The 16181-nt window shown below is 44.6% G+C and overlaps 1 protein-coding gene across 1 annotated transcript in view; it reads right to left on the reverse strand.

Moving 5' to 3' along the window:
- LOC115317430 (neprilysin-1-like) overlaps positions 1–16181 on the reverse strand; it is a 79732-nt gene that overhangs the window by 40483 nt on the left and 23068 nt on the right. The window contains exons 7-8 of the mRNA XM_040223781.1: positions 12898–13028; positions 899–1124 (exon numbers count right to left, since the gene is read on the reverse strand). Of these exons, the coding sequence (XP_040079715.1) occupies positions 899–1124; positions 12898–13028 (357 nt within the window). The remainder of the gene's footprint in view (positions 1–898; positions 1125–12897; positions 13029–16181) is intronic.

Genomic DNA, 16181 nt, shown 5'->3' on the forward strand with positions numbered 1-16181 from the left:
GATTATGTTCCGATAATGTTACCTTTCTAACGTGGCAGTTACATTTTTTTTATGTGACTTAACGTTGTGCCACATTAGCCACAACCCTGTAACGTTTGGGCAACATTCTTCGTTGCGAGGGAGGTTGCTTGTTTGTAGCAATTTCAATCAATCAATCAATCAAATCTTTTTATTCTCCAGAAATTCTGAAGGGGAGCCTAGGCAAAAAGCTGTTCAAGAACAGCTTGACTGGGCTCAGGCTCCCCCGTTTACAGGCAGCAGCATTCCATAGAGAAAACAAAGAATGAATACACAGTACGCACACATATAGATACATGAAAATAAATGCTACAATTCATTCAAAAAATGAAAATACAATAAAAACCAACTAAATAAAATACGACAATATGTCTTTCTTGCTAGCCGAATATATATCTATGTTCTTGGTGAGATATGTATTTAACAAAAATGGAAGAATATGCCGCAGGGATTACAGATCATAGTTTGTACGTGACCGAGGGATAGCCCAAAACTCTACGACGTGTGCTTACGATGCTGAGGTTTGTCATATAGCACTGCCAATTTTTTTACTAACGTGTTGGATTTTATCAAAACACTTAATTCTAAATGTGATTTCGCCTGTGTTTATTTATTTCTTTAATAATAATAAATTGAAATCCAAGTGTGCCGCATTAATGCAGACATATTTTATTTACTAGGACAAGTAAGGAAGCATGTTAATATTTTGACTGATGTGTGTGGCACACGCTAAAGATGTGTCGTGACTTAGACTTTATATAGTTGTATACATTTTCAGCTTTACAATACAAGATAGTTTTATTTTAAATAAAAAAATTGTCACATCTCAAGCGCTGCGTTCACGGAAGGCATTAAGAGGAATTTTGAAAAGTTGACTTACACTGCGTTTAGCTTTGGGCTTAAAAAAATAATCCACATAAAGACGACCCAGTGCATGTTTCAATACGCCTGATATTGCCGAGGTACACTTCTTCCAAAGCGGAACGTCTGTTTTTACTCCAGATGCCCCTTTCTTAAAGTCAAATGCTAACTGCTCAAACGTCTTGGACGCCACAGATCCATGTGTCCGAATTTGTGTCCAGTATACATAATTATACAGCGTAGATCTGCAAGAAAAATAAACAAGCGCACATAAGCATTTAATAATATTTGTAGTCCGCTATCAATCTTTACTCAGCCAAGCGCTTTTATGACTAATCGTTTACTGCGAGACGCTCTGGAAAGTAAAAGGATTAGTACGACTACGCCATCGATGAATGATTAGAGCCAGCAAATGAGGTGCGCTTAGTGTGTCGGCACTCCGTTCCGCGACATTATTGCGGGTGCCAACATTTTGGTGCTTGTTCAGACCAGACACAACTGCTGATCATCATGATTCCAAAGTGCGACTTCGTCAGCATTAGATTCGGTGTTAGGAAGGTCATGTAATATTGCTGTGCTTTGTCGCGAACCGTTTAAATGTTTGTGGAGAACGGAAAAGCGTTTCCTATGATTTCAGGTAAAGTTTAAGATAACTGTCAACCATATTTTTAACCCACAATATGGCGCAGTGTCGTTCCTCTGAAGCGTACCTTATTTAGTGGCACTCGATGGTATATGCTTCAAATCTGCTGTTCAGGTGTTCTTGCCGGGCGTAAGTCTGAGGTCCGTCCGTGTTCTTTTTAAATCTGACCATCGGGAACTCGCGCTTGTTAGACTCATACTGAAGTATACTTTAATTCGTTCACCCTTTCTCAGTCTTTAACTACGACTGTCACGTCCGTTTTTGGAAAGAGGAAGAAAAAGACCATGTGAATTGTGGGAATAAAGAATAAGTCATATAATTTAAAGTAGTGGAAGTCTTGGTATTATAAAAAAGATAAATGTTAACCGCCGGAAAAGAAAGAGACAATTATCCTAAGAGAAAGTACGATAAGGAAATGCCTGCATGCGTCTCAGCGCTAATTGATGCTCGGTAAGGACATAGGCACCTGAGGTGAAGCTCGGCTCACGAGTCCTCCGTGGCATATCCTCGTGGAGGCGGTTGCCTTCGCCTCAATGGTTGGAGGTCGTAGCGCAGACCTCGCAAGGAGCTGCGCATGGCAGCCCCACGTGTCGGAGTCCGGCAAAGGTTTCGTCGACCAGACCGCTGGACTCAGTGCTTCACTGATAGTGGCAGCTGCCAACTCAAAGGGTGATAACTTCAGGCTTGTTTGCGGAACTTCTCTTTAGGCAAACAACAGTGCTGTATTGTAGCTGTCCCAGTCCTTGGACCTTTCCTGACACATTTGTTTCACCATCTCTTTGATGGTCGAGTTAATATTTTTTACCAGTTCATTTGCCATCGGGTGGTAAGGGGTGGTCAGTAGACAGTTCCCGGAAAGAAGTTTGCACACCTCCTTTACGAGATCCGAGGTGAAGCATGATTCTCGATCGCCAAGAGCCTCTGGTGGAATACCGTACCTGGCAAACATTTCCAAAACGCTTCTGTCACCTGCTATGTTCCAATGTTCCTCAAGGGAACAGCGTCTGGGTGCTTTGTGGTCATGTCCACTATCGTCAAAATATATCGGTTGCCCGAACCTGCTGTTGGTTTAATATGCCCGATGATGTCGACTGCCGCTTGCTTGAAAGGTGTCTCGATTGTAGGAATGGTCTCCAAAGGTGCTTTACCTACTCTTCATTTTAGCACTGTTCTTTGACAGACCTCGCACGAGTGAACATACCTGTTGATGCCGCTTTGAATCTCTGTCCAGAAGAACTCTTCTGTCGCCAATGCAAGCGTATTTTTCATACCTTCCTGTCCCGACATGATGCCATCGTGTGCCATTGCCAACACAGTTGGCCTGTATCTCGTTGTCAGCACAAATTGGTCAATATTGTTTTTCTTTATTTCACCAATTGATCAATGTTATTCCCAGTGGCAAACACGCAGCTTCGAACAAAGCAAGTTGCTTCGAATCATCATGTCATGTCTTGTGCGGGATTAGTGTTTCCTTATTCCCTTTCCAACGTTGTCGAAACACTTCTCAAGGGACGGACCATTCCTCTGCTCCCTCGAAAGTTCCCCTGCTGTCGCTTCGAGAATTGGAACCTGCGGTACGTTCAAGGGTGCCCGCCCTCTATCGCTTATGTTCTTTGTCTGTCAGAGCCCGGCGATGCTGGCATGTGGCCTTGTAGAGGGACTACTCGGTTTCATGTCCTGACGACTCGGTTCTGTTCTCGATTTTCTTCTCTGCCTTGTCCTCGAAAACTTACGTGTTCGGTTTACGATGGTATTTCCTTACTCCTTTGTTGGTCGCTATTCCAGGCCGGGTCCGGCTCGCGCTCCTCTCTTGCCTGAGGGATGCTGCCAATTTCAATACACTTTGCGATAACTTTTCCAGTGAAGAAAAGTGTATTAACAAAGTTATCAGCCTCTAATAGGTATTTACTGTCCGGTAAAGCAAAAATACAGGGCTTGATTCGCCAGTGTAGCAGTCGATGAGAACTGGGCACTTTTTCCAAGTACAGTATTGCAACCAGTGCCCCGCAGCACTGTTAACTTCCGTTCCCCCCACACGACCTTCGATTACAGGCCTGTTCTCCACCAAGAACTTGGGTGCTCGTCTAACGGTCGGATTTAACACTGAATCCTGTCTCCGTTCTTCAGGGTAATGTTGGAATCGTCCGGTTTCCCTTGCCTTTCATCCAATGCCGTCCATAGGCAAGAAACTTAGTCTTATCACCAGACCTCAGGTTGCACGTCTCAGCTTCATGCACCGGCTTCCCACAGGGCCAACATGATGGTTGTCTAGGGCAATTGCTTCGGCTCTGGATGTTCTCTGCCCTGTGCCTTATCCTGTTGCATAAAAAACATCGGAGAGTTCTCTTCACATCCTCCTTGAACGCATTACCGGATGTCCTGATGCTGGTGTTAGACTCACACTCGTCTTCTTTTTATTTTGCATAGTTTGGTTAAACTTCCTCCAGAAATACGTCAGCCTTTCCTGTCAGATCGTCTAGCATCGTGCAGATGCTAGACTCTTTTAAGAAAACGGTTGGCTTGCTGGAACATATAATAAACTGCTCGATGAGCATCCACTCTCGTAGTGTTACGGATTCCTTCTCCACCTCTGCAACATCCAGCCATCTATTAAAATATCCGACCAACCTCGCCGCAAACTGTCGTCTGGTTTTTCTGTCAACCGGTTTCGCATCACAAAATTTCTCACGATAACCCTCTTTGGTAAACCAGAAGCTCTGGAGCAGCGCCAGCTTCACCTTGGTGTATGTAACCCATCGTGTCCGCAAGAGTCATGCGACCAACGACGCTCAATGCTTCCGTCAAACAAAAACTCACGGTAGTTGCCCACTTCTTTTGTGGCCATTCTAGATATGTCACTGTACGCTCAAATCTTTGAAAATAAGCGTCGAGGTCGTCGCGCTTCTTATTGTATTGCGGAACAAGCTTGTAAGGGCTTGCCCGGTAGTAACTTGGCCCAGCTGAATTACTTCGGTCCCCCGCGTCTTGAGCTTCGCGAGTTTCTCTCCTGAGCCGTGATTCGTTACTTTAAATCTATCGTTCTTCGTCTAGTTTGAAAGCTTCGGCCTGACATGTGCGTTCTCTCGCTTGTTGTTCTTTTTGTGCGTTCTCGCGCGCCTGCGCTGCTTTTATCTCAAACAGTCGACCCTTTTTGAAAATCCCAAAAGCCCCCGCGCACCGCGCGACGAATAATGGGAGTCCTCGGTACGCCCCTCCCAACGTCTCCTCCCTCTACCACGTGGCATACGCGAGCAGACGCTGGTTATCACGGCAACAACGTTTGAGCAGCCGAGTCGGACGAGCGACAATCCAACGGCTGCCGCTTTTTCATTCCTCTTTTTTGTACCGGCTCTGTCGTCTGCTGCACCAACGCTTTGTCGAACCTGGTCGAAACTTGCCACGGTTGCGGTGCAAAATTAGTGTTTACGACGAATAACGTATTCAAATAAGTTCAACTGTCGCGATTCCTTTACGCTGCCACAGATACGGCACGCTGCCGATGACGTACGACTCGGCGGATGGGCGGGGTGGCGGATGGCTGCAACGGCCGCTGGTGGTAGCTGCCGGGACGCGCGCGCAGTCGCGGAGGCGCAACGATAACGCGCGTGATCTGTACCGAGGGTTCCCGAGATTTTCTGCCGTTGTGGCGCTGTACGTTTTGCAACAGGTCTATTCTTTTCTCCCTCTACCCAGTTCTCGAGCTCTTCTTCCCCTACGTGCCCTAGCTCTCTTCCGGCCGCCATCCGCTTCTAGGTTTCTACAATCCCGGAACTAGCCATAACAGTGTTGCCGCTCCCCCAAACACGTGTGATTCAATAACTGGGCTAATGTTCTGGCAGGCTCGCCGAATCGACACGCCGGTTGGGAAAAAAAGAAGACAAGGATTATGTGAATTGGGGGAATGAACCAGTAGTAATATTTATTAGTGCGATAGGTTTATTTATGTATTAAGTTGATCGTGCTTACTTCGACCTATGAATGAAGAAGCAAACACGGAAAAAATACGTTTACACTAAACATCGTTGGTAATCGGCTGTTCGTCCTTTCCTGTCCTTTCTTTCTTCGTGTTCAAGTATTATTCTAAAGTGCAAGTTGATATAATTACAAGTATGTACCAACACGCTCAACTCCTAACCGTCTTTCTCTCTAAGCATTCTACCTGAACTTAAAATAAGCCTTTAAAGAATGATGGCAGCTTTTCTTAAAGGGACTCTGACACCCCAAAATTTCTTTTTTTCAATGTTTTGCTAAGCGGTTTAATATGGTGTCAGAAGACTACCCAATTAATATTTTGCTTCAGAATCACGCATAGTTTTAATAAAGCCAAGAAACGCAACTGCTGGATACCGAAACCGGAACCTGCGCACGGAGGTCGGAGAAATATAGAGAAGCGAGTGCCGGAAGTAACGCGGCTACACCCGACCGCGCATCTTTTTTATTATATTTTTCTTCTTTTGGCCGCTCTCAGCAGACGACATCACCGGGTTGCGGATATTGTTTTTTGTAACTCTGCTTTGCAGTTGTTTGTTCCACTCGCTGTTCTGCACTTCAAGATGAGTTGTTTTTTTGGCAATGAAGAGTTAGAAATAAGCAGTGAGTGCCCGTGGCGAATGCCAGTGATGAACTCCAAAAAAGAATGTTCCCACGATGTCGCGTAAAGAGCTGTCTCACAAATTAAGCATCCCAAAGTGGCATTGTGCGGCAGAGTCTGCGCAAGTTTTTGAAAGATCAACGGGATATTGACCAATAGCTGGCTGCAATTCCTGCAGAACAGTTATGAGCACCTCGGAAAGCAGACGCTACCCGATTTATATGCTCCTTGCATTTTGTAGAAAGTGACAACATTGAGTTTTCTGGTGTCAAAAAGGGAGTTCCATAGCATTTAATTCAGGGACGTTTCGTCTACAACATTTTTTTTCTTAGTGATAATTGTAAAAGAGAAATGTAAAGGCCGCAAAATTTAAAAAAAGAGTGTACCTATTTTGGAATCGAACCTGTGTCCGCTGAGTGTGAAGAGGACACCTCTCCACTGAGCTACTCTACTTTATTTTTTTTTCTTTATTGCTACTGAACTACTCTACAGCTTTAAATAATCGTTCTGACAAATCGCTTCCTGCGAGCCTCAATAGGGGACAACTGCGCGAGCCATGTCTTTGTGCAAATCGGCTTGGTGGTCGGGCGTGTCGTACCAGTTGATCACTAATTGTTTTGATCTTTCCGAAAATTCTCGTTCAAATCAAGTCAACTTCGCCGGTACCGCGAACGGCAGTTCTTAGGCAGAGGTCCCACGACCTATCGTCCGCTGCCATCGCTGTCCATCCCACGAGTCCCACGATACGCCATTCGACGCCATGGTGAGGATTACGCAGTGAACGCACAACATTTTTTCGGTTGTTTGTGCAATTTCTTTTTCAATCAACAGATTTGCAGTTTTTTAGAAGCCACAAAAATGTGTTTCATATTTTTTTTTTTATTTTTAATATTGAGTATGTGCCCTCAATGACCCACGACTTTGATTAAATTTGGTGGTCTTGTCTAAACCTTAGAAAACGTCCCGTCACCACGGAGAAGAAAGTGAAGGCGACTCAAACCGGCCAGTTCTGAATCGGCGGTTTTCGGGTGGAAAGAAACCGAATTTCGAGCCGTAAATTCTGTTCTGGGTAGTTGGGCTCTCATATGTTATGTACAATTAAAAACATCGGCGAGTATAAATACCCTCTCAGTGTCCCTTTAAGAGCAGCCTGAAGACAGCTGACAGCAATATCTCGGTGTATTGGCTTAGAATGAGCGCTATCAAAAGACAAGAGGTTCCTTCTTGAACGCGGTTCGTACAACCATCACACGTGTTGACCTGCAAAAGTAAGCTCTAGGTCTAAGCACTTAATGCACTTGTCCCTGGGAAGCTCCCAGGTAAAATGTAATCCGCCCGGCATAGCGTCAAAAATTTGACGTTTCAAAGAAGGTCATTAAAACGTAAATCTCCGGGGGATCATTCACAATAACCAGATAATCGTCTACACTTCTAAAAAACCCTAAACACATCCATCTCATATAGCCTTCCAAAATGCGCTTGTCCATGGATGCTAGCGGTTAGTCTAGCGATTCGTAACAAATCGGAGGGACATCTTGCAGTACACTGCATGCGGTGCGGATGTGATCCCCTTTTAGAACTACCCAAGTGTATTATAGGATCAAATAACTAGACTGAAAGGGAAATAGTCCAAGCGTATTTTATGAAGTCCTCGGGTGAAAACTGCGTCAGCACGCCTTCGATTTTACAAAATAAAATGGGAGTTATTTTTTTCTTGGTAGTTTTGTGTAGACACGCTGAACTGATACGACTGCTTGAAGCATTGTCATCTGTTTGTGCTTATATGAGGCTTTATCACAGAGGGGTGAGAAGATAGACAAGAGTGTTCACGCATGTGTACTCTGTTGACTGTATCAAATAAATCAGTTGAAGGTTAGCACCAGCCCGTGTTGTTTACGTGTATTCATAGTCCGTTTTGTTCGCGCTTTTAAGTCCTCCAGTTCTTCTAACTGCTGGAGGGGATAACGAACAACCACGCTATGTTGCTGTCGTCGAAGGTCTTCTTGTAAAGCGCCCCCTGTCGAATGGAGAACGTAGGCAGGATTCGTATGAAAGCACGGGACTTCCTTGTCCATCTGGATGCACGATAAGTGCTCGCAGTTCCAGGTCGTCTTGTTAGAGTGCTGCCATGTCGCTGACATCCAGAGCGCCAAGAAAGCACTCATCGTCGTCGTATTTGGTGCAGGCAGAACCGGCCTAGACGGGGGCCCTTGCCAGGCAATCGGCTCATTGTGCTTCCGGCTGGACTTGTACCTACGGTCATATCGATATCCTGCAGTCGTATAGGCTCCACTGGGCGAGGCGTTCGGAAGGCCCCTTTAGATTGTTAAGCCAGCAGAGCGAATGGTGGCCTGTGACCACGCGGAAAGGACTCTCGTACATATACGGGCAGAACTTCGGTAATGCCAAGAAGACAACAAAGCACTCCTTTTCAGTCGTTTGGTAGATCCTCTCCGCCTCAGAGGGCGTCCGACTTGCGTTGACGATTTCCTGCTCTGCGTCCTCCTGTCTTTGGAACAGTACTACGCAGAGTCTGGTGTTAATGACACCCCTGTGAATATCTGTTTCAGCGAACTGGTCGTAATGACCAAGAATCGGGGGCGCCTGGAGTTTTCGTTTACGGTCATCAAATGACCGCTGGTGTTTCTCTTTGCACTCAAACTTTACTGAGTCCGCTGAGAGGTGCGTCAACGGTGCTGACAACTTGGCGAAGTCTCGAGAAAACCGCCTGTATAGTCACACAGTGTCCAAGAAATCTGCTTTTCGCCTTCTTGTCAGATGTCGGAGTAAATTCGTGCTACGGCGCGTGTCTGATCAGGGTCTGGCCGCATATCGTTGCACACGACATGGCCAAGGAACTTTAGTTCATCATAGGCGAACCGGCACTTTTTTGGCTTGAGTAAAGGCTGGCGGTTTTTGATAGCTTGAAGTACGGCTCGCAATCGTCTCAGGTGTTTGTCTAAAACCCGTGGAAGTACTTCGACATCGTCGAGATAGACGAGGCAGCCCTGCCGTTTCAGACCTGCCAGTAAGGTGTCCACGACAGGCTGGAAGGTGGCTGGTTCACTTTCAACTCGTACAGTCTGTCGGGCGTGACGAAGGCAGTTTTTTTCGTAATCACATTTGTTGACCTCAATTTTCAAGTAGCCGCTTTCAGGTTCAGCGACGAAACATATCGGAAGTGGAGCAGCCGGTTTAAAGTATCGTCGATGCGGGAAAGGGGATAGGGTTTTTTTTATTGATTTTTTTTTGTCGCACAGAATAGTCCACACAGAATCTAAGAGTCTCGTCCTTTTTTGCAAGGATGACTGGGGACGCGCACAGATATCTTGAATGTTAAATGATGTCGTCGTCGAGCACCTTCTGGACTTGATCTTGAACTACCTTCTGAACTTGATCATAAATCGCCGTATCGAGTCTCTTCAAGGAGACTTGGTACGGCGATTCTCTTTGGAGGGCATCGTCGTCAGTAACGGTGCGCGTCTCCGTGGTACGGGGAGTCTTCTTGGAGCACAAGGAGCGCATCGTCCTCAGTATCAATGCGGTGCTTCGCTACCGTTGTTTGTCACATCCCTGACGTGGCGAAACAATCGACAAGCTCGCCCAAAAAGTCAAGCAGCCATTTTCTTTCAGTGGCCGGAAGCTCCGGGTCAATGTGAAGTTCCGTGGGCGGCGTTCTTTTGTGCTGTGATGAAATCGGCTCTTCCGAAGGTGCAGCGGTCGGAGCTGAGTTCCGGAGTTCGCGATACCTACCGGGAGCTGTTGCGACTCTTGTCGAAAATGTCTAACCAGGACCATAGCACGCCCACCTTGAACATTTATTTTTGCTATTAGTACACAGCTTCCTCTGTCTAGAAACGACTGGACGCTTCCCTCGAGCAGAACTTCGCCAAATACAGATTTATCTGACCCGACGGGTACGAAAACACTCGACCATGGCGGTACGTTCACGTGGCTTTGAGGACGTGGTGTTGGGTTCTTCCGGTGGTTCGACAGGTTTTCCCAGTGTCAACCGGTTTGCTCCCATTTTGATTACGGCGGCGTACTCACGCAGAAAATCTATTCCGAGGAGAATGTCCCTCGCACAGGCTTTCAAAACGACGACATCCTTGGGGCAGGTCTCACCATGGATCTCAACACGCGCACTACACATTCCTGGCGGAGTTATTAGGTACCTGCCGGAGGCTCATATTTGGGGGCCATCCCACGATGTCGTCACTTTCCAAAGATAGCGTGAAAGCCTCCCACTCAGGACGGAGTGGTATGCTCCGGTGACCACGAGTGCCCATGTCTCGTGGCCAACGTCCCGTTCCGGCTCTTGGGCACCATTGTAGAAGCGTTGGTCGAGTGGGAGCTCCGGCGTCCTTGTAGTCTCTTTAGGTCGTTGGTATACGGCAAATCCACCTCCAGGGGTTGCCTTTCTTAGTTTTCCCAGCAAGGCAAGGGCAACCCAGCTAGGCAAGGGTAACTCACGATAGGGTCCGTGCTCCGGCGAAGCTGGATGTCGTGGTGATGGCGGCCGGGACGCGTGGCACGGTGCAGTAGGGAAAGACTGAGTGCATCAGAGGTACCCTTCGATCTCCAGCGGTCGCTCAACGTAGCGTATGGGGGGGGGGGGGTGTTGTTTGGTTGGAAGGTGCGCAGTCTTATTTGCCGGTAAGCTGCAACGGCGGTAAATATAATCGGCTTCCCCGCACTGGTAGCACAGCGACCACTATTCGTCCGTCGCCATACGTCGGGTTTTCTCAGCAAGGGTACAGCGGCGTCACATTGTGCCGTCGGGGTGACGCCAGGTATTGACGGGTAGCAGGCGACAGTCTACGGGCCATGGCGGCGTAACTCAGCGTCGGCTGCTCTGGTGCGTTGACGGGTACCTCTGTTTGGAGCGCCCAGTGAACTTCTTCGCGGACGGCCTCCGGAATTTAGAGGGATTCCGGAGGACTGGAGGCAGTCAGTAACTTTCAAAGCCCCAGGAGGGGCACCGAAAGTTACTGACTTGAAGTAGTTCCATTTAGACACAAGTTCTATGGTAAAAAACAAACAAAAACAGACTGACTTCGCCTGATGCACCAGCTTACACTACTCAGCCTGCAAAAACAAATACAACACATTGAAAAAGTACAAGAAGAAATAGCAGCACATCAACAGCAATCAGAACACCATATGTTTTACAGAGTTTATATAATCGTCAGTGCTTGTCCTAACATTTTATAAAGGCAAAATGAACCACGCAATACAACACACAGGCAGTAAAACAAATTATTTAAGTATTTACTCAACGTGACATGACAGAAGGTATCGTTGTATTGTATGTTTGAAGCTGTGTCTCGAACCACAATCTGAAATCATTTCCATAACGGTTGGAATTTATTTTAAGGACACCCATATAAAGAATGCTAATTGATGATGTCCACAATTTGTCCTAGCCCAAAGTATTCTGAGGAGCCATGTCAAAGATTGTATTGTTATTTAATAGGATGTGCGTCCAGAAACGTAACTGGCCTTTATTTTTTCATTATAGATACGCATTGGAAGTTAAGGAGGAATTGATTACTGATAGTTACAAAACAGTTTAAAAAAGAAGAGTGCTGTGTGTTCAGTAAGCTGAAGGTTTTCAATGCAATGTACGGCATTTTTGCTGAAGAAACAACCAGTCAATATAAATTTAGTTGTTGATCCCCGAACTAATATACAGAAATGGAGATGAGAGTTCACAAATGTATAGTACAACTGACGTTTTAACCAGAATAAAAAAAAATCAGTTTTTTTTTGTATAAAATGCTAATAGATCTAGAACTGCTCCCGTGAATTTTATTCATATAAGGCGTCCAGCCTAGATTTTCTTCAAAAATATTTCCTAAGTATTTATAGACGTTGATACGCTCAATCAGATTCTCAGAATTTTAAAATAATTTTACAATCATCAGGTTCACTTTGTGGCTTAAGCATTGCATATATTGTTTTCGTAAAATTTAGCTGCAGTTGATTAGTCCGATAACTCGTTGAGCCACTTGTTAGCAGTAATTTCAAGATCACGCAAAAATGAACCAGAAAAAAAAAGCTTGTGTCGTCGGCATGCAAAACAATTTTAGTAGTGTTTCGCATACATACAGTATTAGTATTATGAATATTAATATACAGAGGATCTAAAATAGACCCCTGTGTAACCCCATATAAAATTTATTCTGACATGGACCAAAATCCATTAAAACACGTGTATTGCCACTGACAAGACAAGTAACTAAGTACCAAATCTAAAGCAACACCTTGAATTCCCTAGAACGAGAGTTTATTAATCAAGGTATCCTGCTTGACAGAATCAGTCGTTTTTTTTTTTTTAAATCAAGAAATATTCTAATTTTGAGGCAATTAGTTTATTTTCAAAAGGGTTCATTATTTTACTTCGATAAGAAATAACGTAATTTCGGTTGACCTTTTTTGTTTTGAAAACCATATTGCTTTATTAAAAAAACAGCTCTTTTATTGAAAAGCGTGCTGAAGCGTTTTTGTCAGATATTATTAAACTTACGTAAACAAAGTAAGCACATATATGGGCGTATTCCTATGAATTTTTCAAAGAAAGCCTCCTCTGTAGAAAACATGAACTCTAGTAATTGTCATGCCACAAGGAATCGTGCACGTGGCTAATGTATTGTCACTTATATGCTGCAGAGGATAACGCAAAATGAGGTATACTATTACCTCTCAAATTGTTGTAATTTTTATGTATCTAAATTGTTTTCTTGATTTCGCGGAAAATGTTTATAAAAATGCAGTGACTTACAAACTTGTGTTCTCCAGAATATTCTCGAGATCATAAATATACTGCGGCTGGATCAGAATTACTCGTTCACTTGTGTCAAGGGTTATATTGGCGTGTGAAAACACACTGTTCAGTATTTGCATCCATTTAATCTGGAATGCCATTATTAAAAAGAAAACACAAGGAGGATTATCTTTCTGCAAACTGATATCTAGGCTCATAAAAAAGGTTAGGCCATAGGAGTATATGAGAGTGGCAATAGAAATGCAGATAATTGTACTTTATGTGGGAGCTTTTACCCCTTCTGATATTTCTAAAGTTTTGTCAGGCAAACTGTTTTGTTAACGCAGGCGTTCAGAAATAATTTTGTAACGTCCTTTGAAAGTGTCTCTCGGAGTTCGTCGCGTAACTATAAAAATATTATTTTATTCGTTTCATGTTTCAGAACAAACTGATGGTCACAGTGGGGTCACAGTGTATTGCGTTCAAAATTCCACAAAAACTCCACAATTATATGAAATTCCGTTGGAACGCAACAAAAACAAATGAAACAAACGTATATAACAGAGTTAGGATAACATAATAATTCGGTATAAAAACGAATATTTTCCATGATACATGGCCGTGTGCGTAGCCGAGTTGGCGGCGCACGTGGGTCCCACCCGGAAGAACCAGGTTCGGAACCTGTTGACCCAGTTCTTTTTCTTCCTTTTTTTCAAATTACAATCCGTTGCTTTACTGGAATGATCTCGTCTATGCTTGACAGATATTGTATGTTTTGGTTTAGTGCCTTGTTGAACATAGAGCGCGTATGAAAGCTGCTGCAGCCAACGAAATAGAGTCAGTCATAGGTCAGTGCTTGATTCTCATGTTATGCTGAAATTGGCGACAGTTATTGTATTTTATTTTGACACGTAGAAGCTCGATCGCCACATTAATTCTTCAGTTTCCTTACGTCTTCCACTATTTCTTCAATTGTCACTCATGACATCAGTAGTAGATTTGTGGGGCGCACGTTACGCATGGACCACACCATGGGAAAACTCGTCATTTAAATCCAATTCCACCGCCCTGTCGAGAAGCAACCTCTTGAATTTTATTTTCTGCTAGGTAAGAACGAGCAGAAACTAAAGAAGTCAGTGAACTTCTATGTTCGGCAGTCCAAGATTCCTTTTAGAGGGTGACTTGTGCTGACCTTGCCTGTGGGGCTTCGCAAGCAAACTTATTCCCTGGCGATGCCCACGACGATGTTGAGGACTGTCTTCATTACTATGAACGTGTGGCTCTTTGCGAAGCATAGCACCTCTAGGTCGTCTAGTGTTGACTGGAGGGTACGGCGAGGCACTGGTTTGATAACTGTGAGGCTGTTCTTAGGTTTGGGAAACCTGCGTTAAGGAACTGAAGCGGACCTTCACAAGCTCGGCAAACAACACAGGCGGCAGGGAGTAGATGAGCTCCTTCAAACAAAGAAGTCAAGGACCCATCAAGAATGTGACAGGCTGTATAGAAGATGTGCTACGGCTATGTATCTGCGTTAACCATGGAGTCACCGAGGAGAAACTATATTTGCGCCCACATGAGAGGCGGTTAGCGAGAAATCTGTGATATCCTTGTAGAGCACAGCTCTTAGGCGCCCGTTTCTGGGTTGAACGGCGTCGCTGTCGCCGTCGGCCTTACCGCGCGTTGCATTATGGGACGTTTCCTATAATGACGTCACACATGACGTCACGTATGACGTCACAAGGGTAACATTTCCTCGCTAAATGAGGAGAAATTTTTTTCCGCTAAATTTACCGGGGACATTTTACGTTCGTGACGTCACATGTGACGCCACTCTACCGGGGAAATTTTACCGCTAAATTTAGCGGGAAAGTGTTTCCGCTAAATTTAGCGAGAAAACTTCCCTGCTAAATTTAACGGAAAAATTTCCCGCAAAACTTTCCGTGAAAGCTTTACCCTTGTGACGTCACAGGTGCGTCATGTGTGACGTCACATTCATTCACTTGACGTCACGCAAAATTTAGCGGAAAAACTTCTCCTCTAAATTTAGCGCAAAAAAGTCGTTGTAACACTTTCACGTGGCATGTTATTCTACAATAATATTACAGCTATGTCCCAAGCATATATGGCGTTTCCAATCTTCCATCTTTTCGACGGGTACTTGAATTTTTAGGACAGATATGAAATTGTAGCTGCATCCAGCGACTCTTCGCACGGCAATTCTGTAAATCCGCACCTATCTGTTAGGTTCTTCAAAGAACCTGACTGGTTGTTCGAAGCAGTCAGGTTCGAAGAGGTTCGTCGAAAGCTCGCCTCAGGGGCTTCAACTTGCCCGTAAGTAGAACTTTCGCATAGCGTGGAGAAAAATTACAGATTATAGCGTGGAGAAAATTACAGGTAAGCCGAGCACCGCGGAAGATGACGACACTTGTTTTAGTAGTAGTCCAGGGCTTCAGCTCTGCGTAAGCTACGGTAGCCTTTACAAGCTGACATGAGCAAAGTGACACCCAGTATGCGTGAATGGGTTTCAACTGTGAGACGTCTGCACTTTTTTTAGCAGATAAGCCAGAACTGGCTGTATTCTTGTGGGAGTGGGATTGCTACCCAGATGCACCCTATTTTTAAAAAGGTACTGAACACTAGATATTTAATTAATTTTAAATTAATTAATATCTAGTGTTAAGCCTATCACGATGATGTTACAAACGATTGAAGCAACCCGCAAAAGGAAGGTGAAACAATTGCACGCGAACGCGTGCTTTTTTTTCTGCCTCTAAAATGATGTAGATGGAAAAGGAATTTACACAACTCGGAAGTTACATATCTTTGACATTCATTAATGACATTTATTAAAAAGCTTTTGTAAGTCATCATGAATAAACCAGGCCACTATTTGGTTTCGAGAAATGTCATGAACAAAGCACGCAAATGGCAGACATATAAGTTTTCCATCATCTGCGCACTTTTTACGAGTGAGATAGAAATAGGCGGTGTCTCTGTTGATACATGTGCTCGGTCGAGCTATGTGTGGTGCATTGATATGACGTTTGATCGAAATCCTAATTATAATTTCCGATGAAAAGGAAGACGCAGACGACGTGAGAATGAGAAGCGCGCAAGTGATCGTGTTTCAACATTTTCGTTTTAAAGAAGCAACAAACCGCAAGAAGGGTTATATGCGCAGGAGCAAAAAAATCGAGTTTTACAGCGAAGCTGTTTATGGCTAAGGTCCCTCGGATTTTTCGTATGCGTGAGCAAAAACTCTACGCTCTCACCGCCGCACATGCCGCTCGCGCACGCCTTCC

This window comes from Ixodes scapularis, unplaced genomic scaffold (assembly GCF_016920785.2).
Source record: "Ixodes scapularis isolate PalLabHiFi unplaced genomic scaffold, ASM1692078v2 PGA_scaffold1__304_contigs__length_218370807, whole genome shotgun sequence".
Classification (NCBI taxonomy): domain Eukaryota; kingdom Metazoa; phylum Arthropoda; class Arachnida; order Ixodida; family Ixodidae; genus Ixodes; species Ixodes scapularis.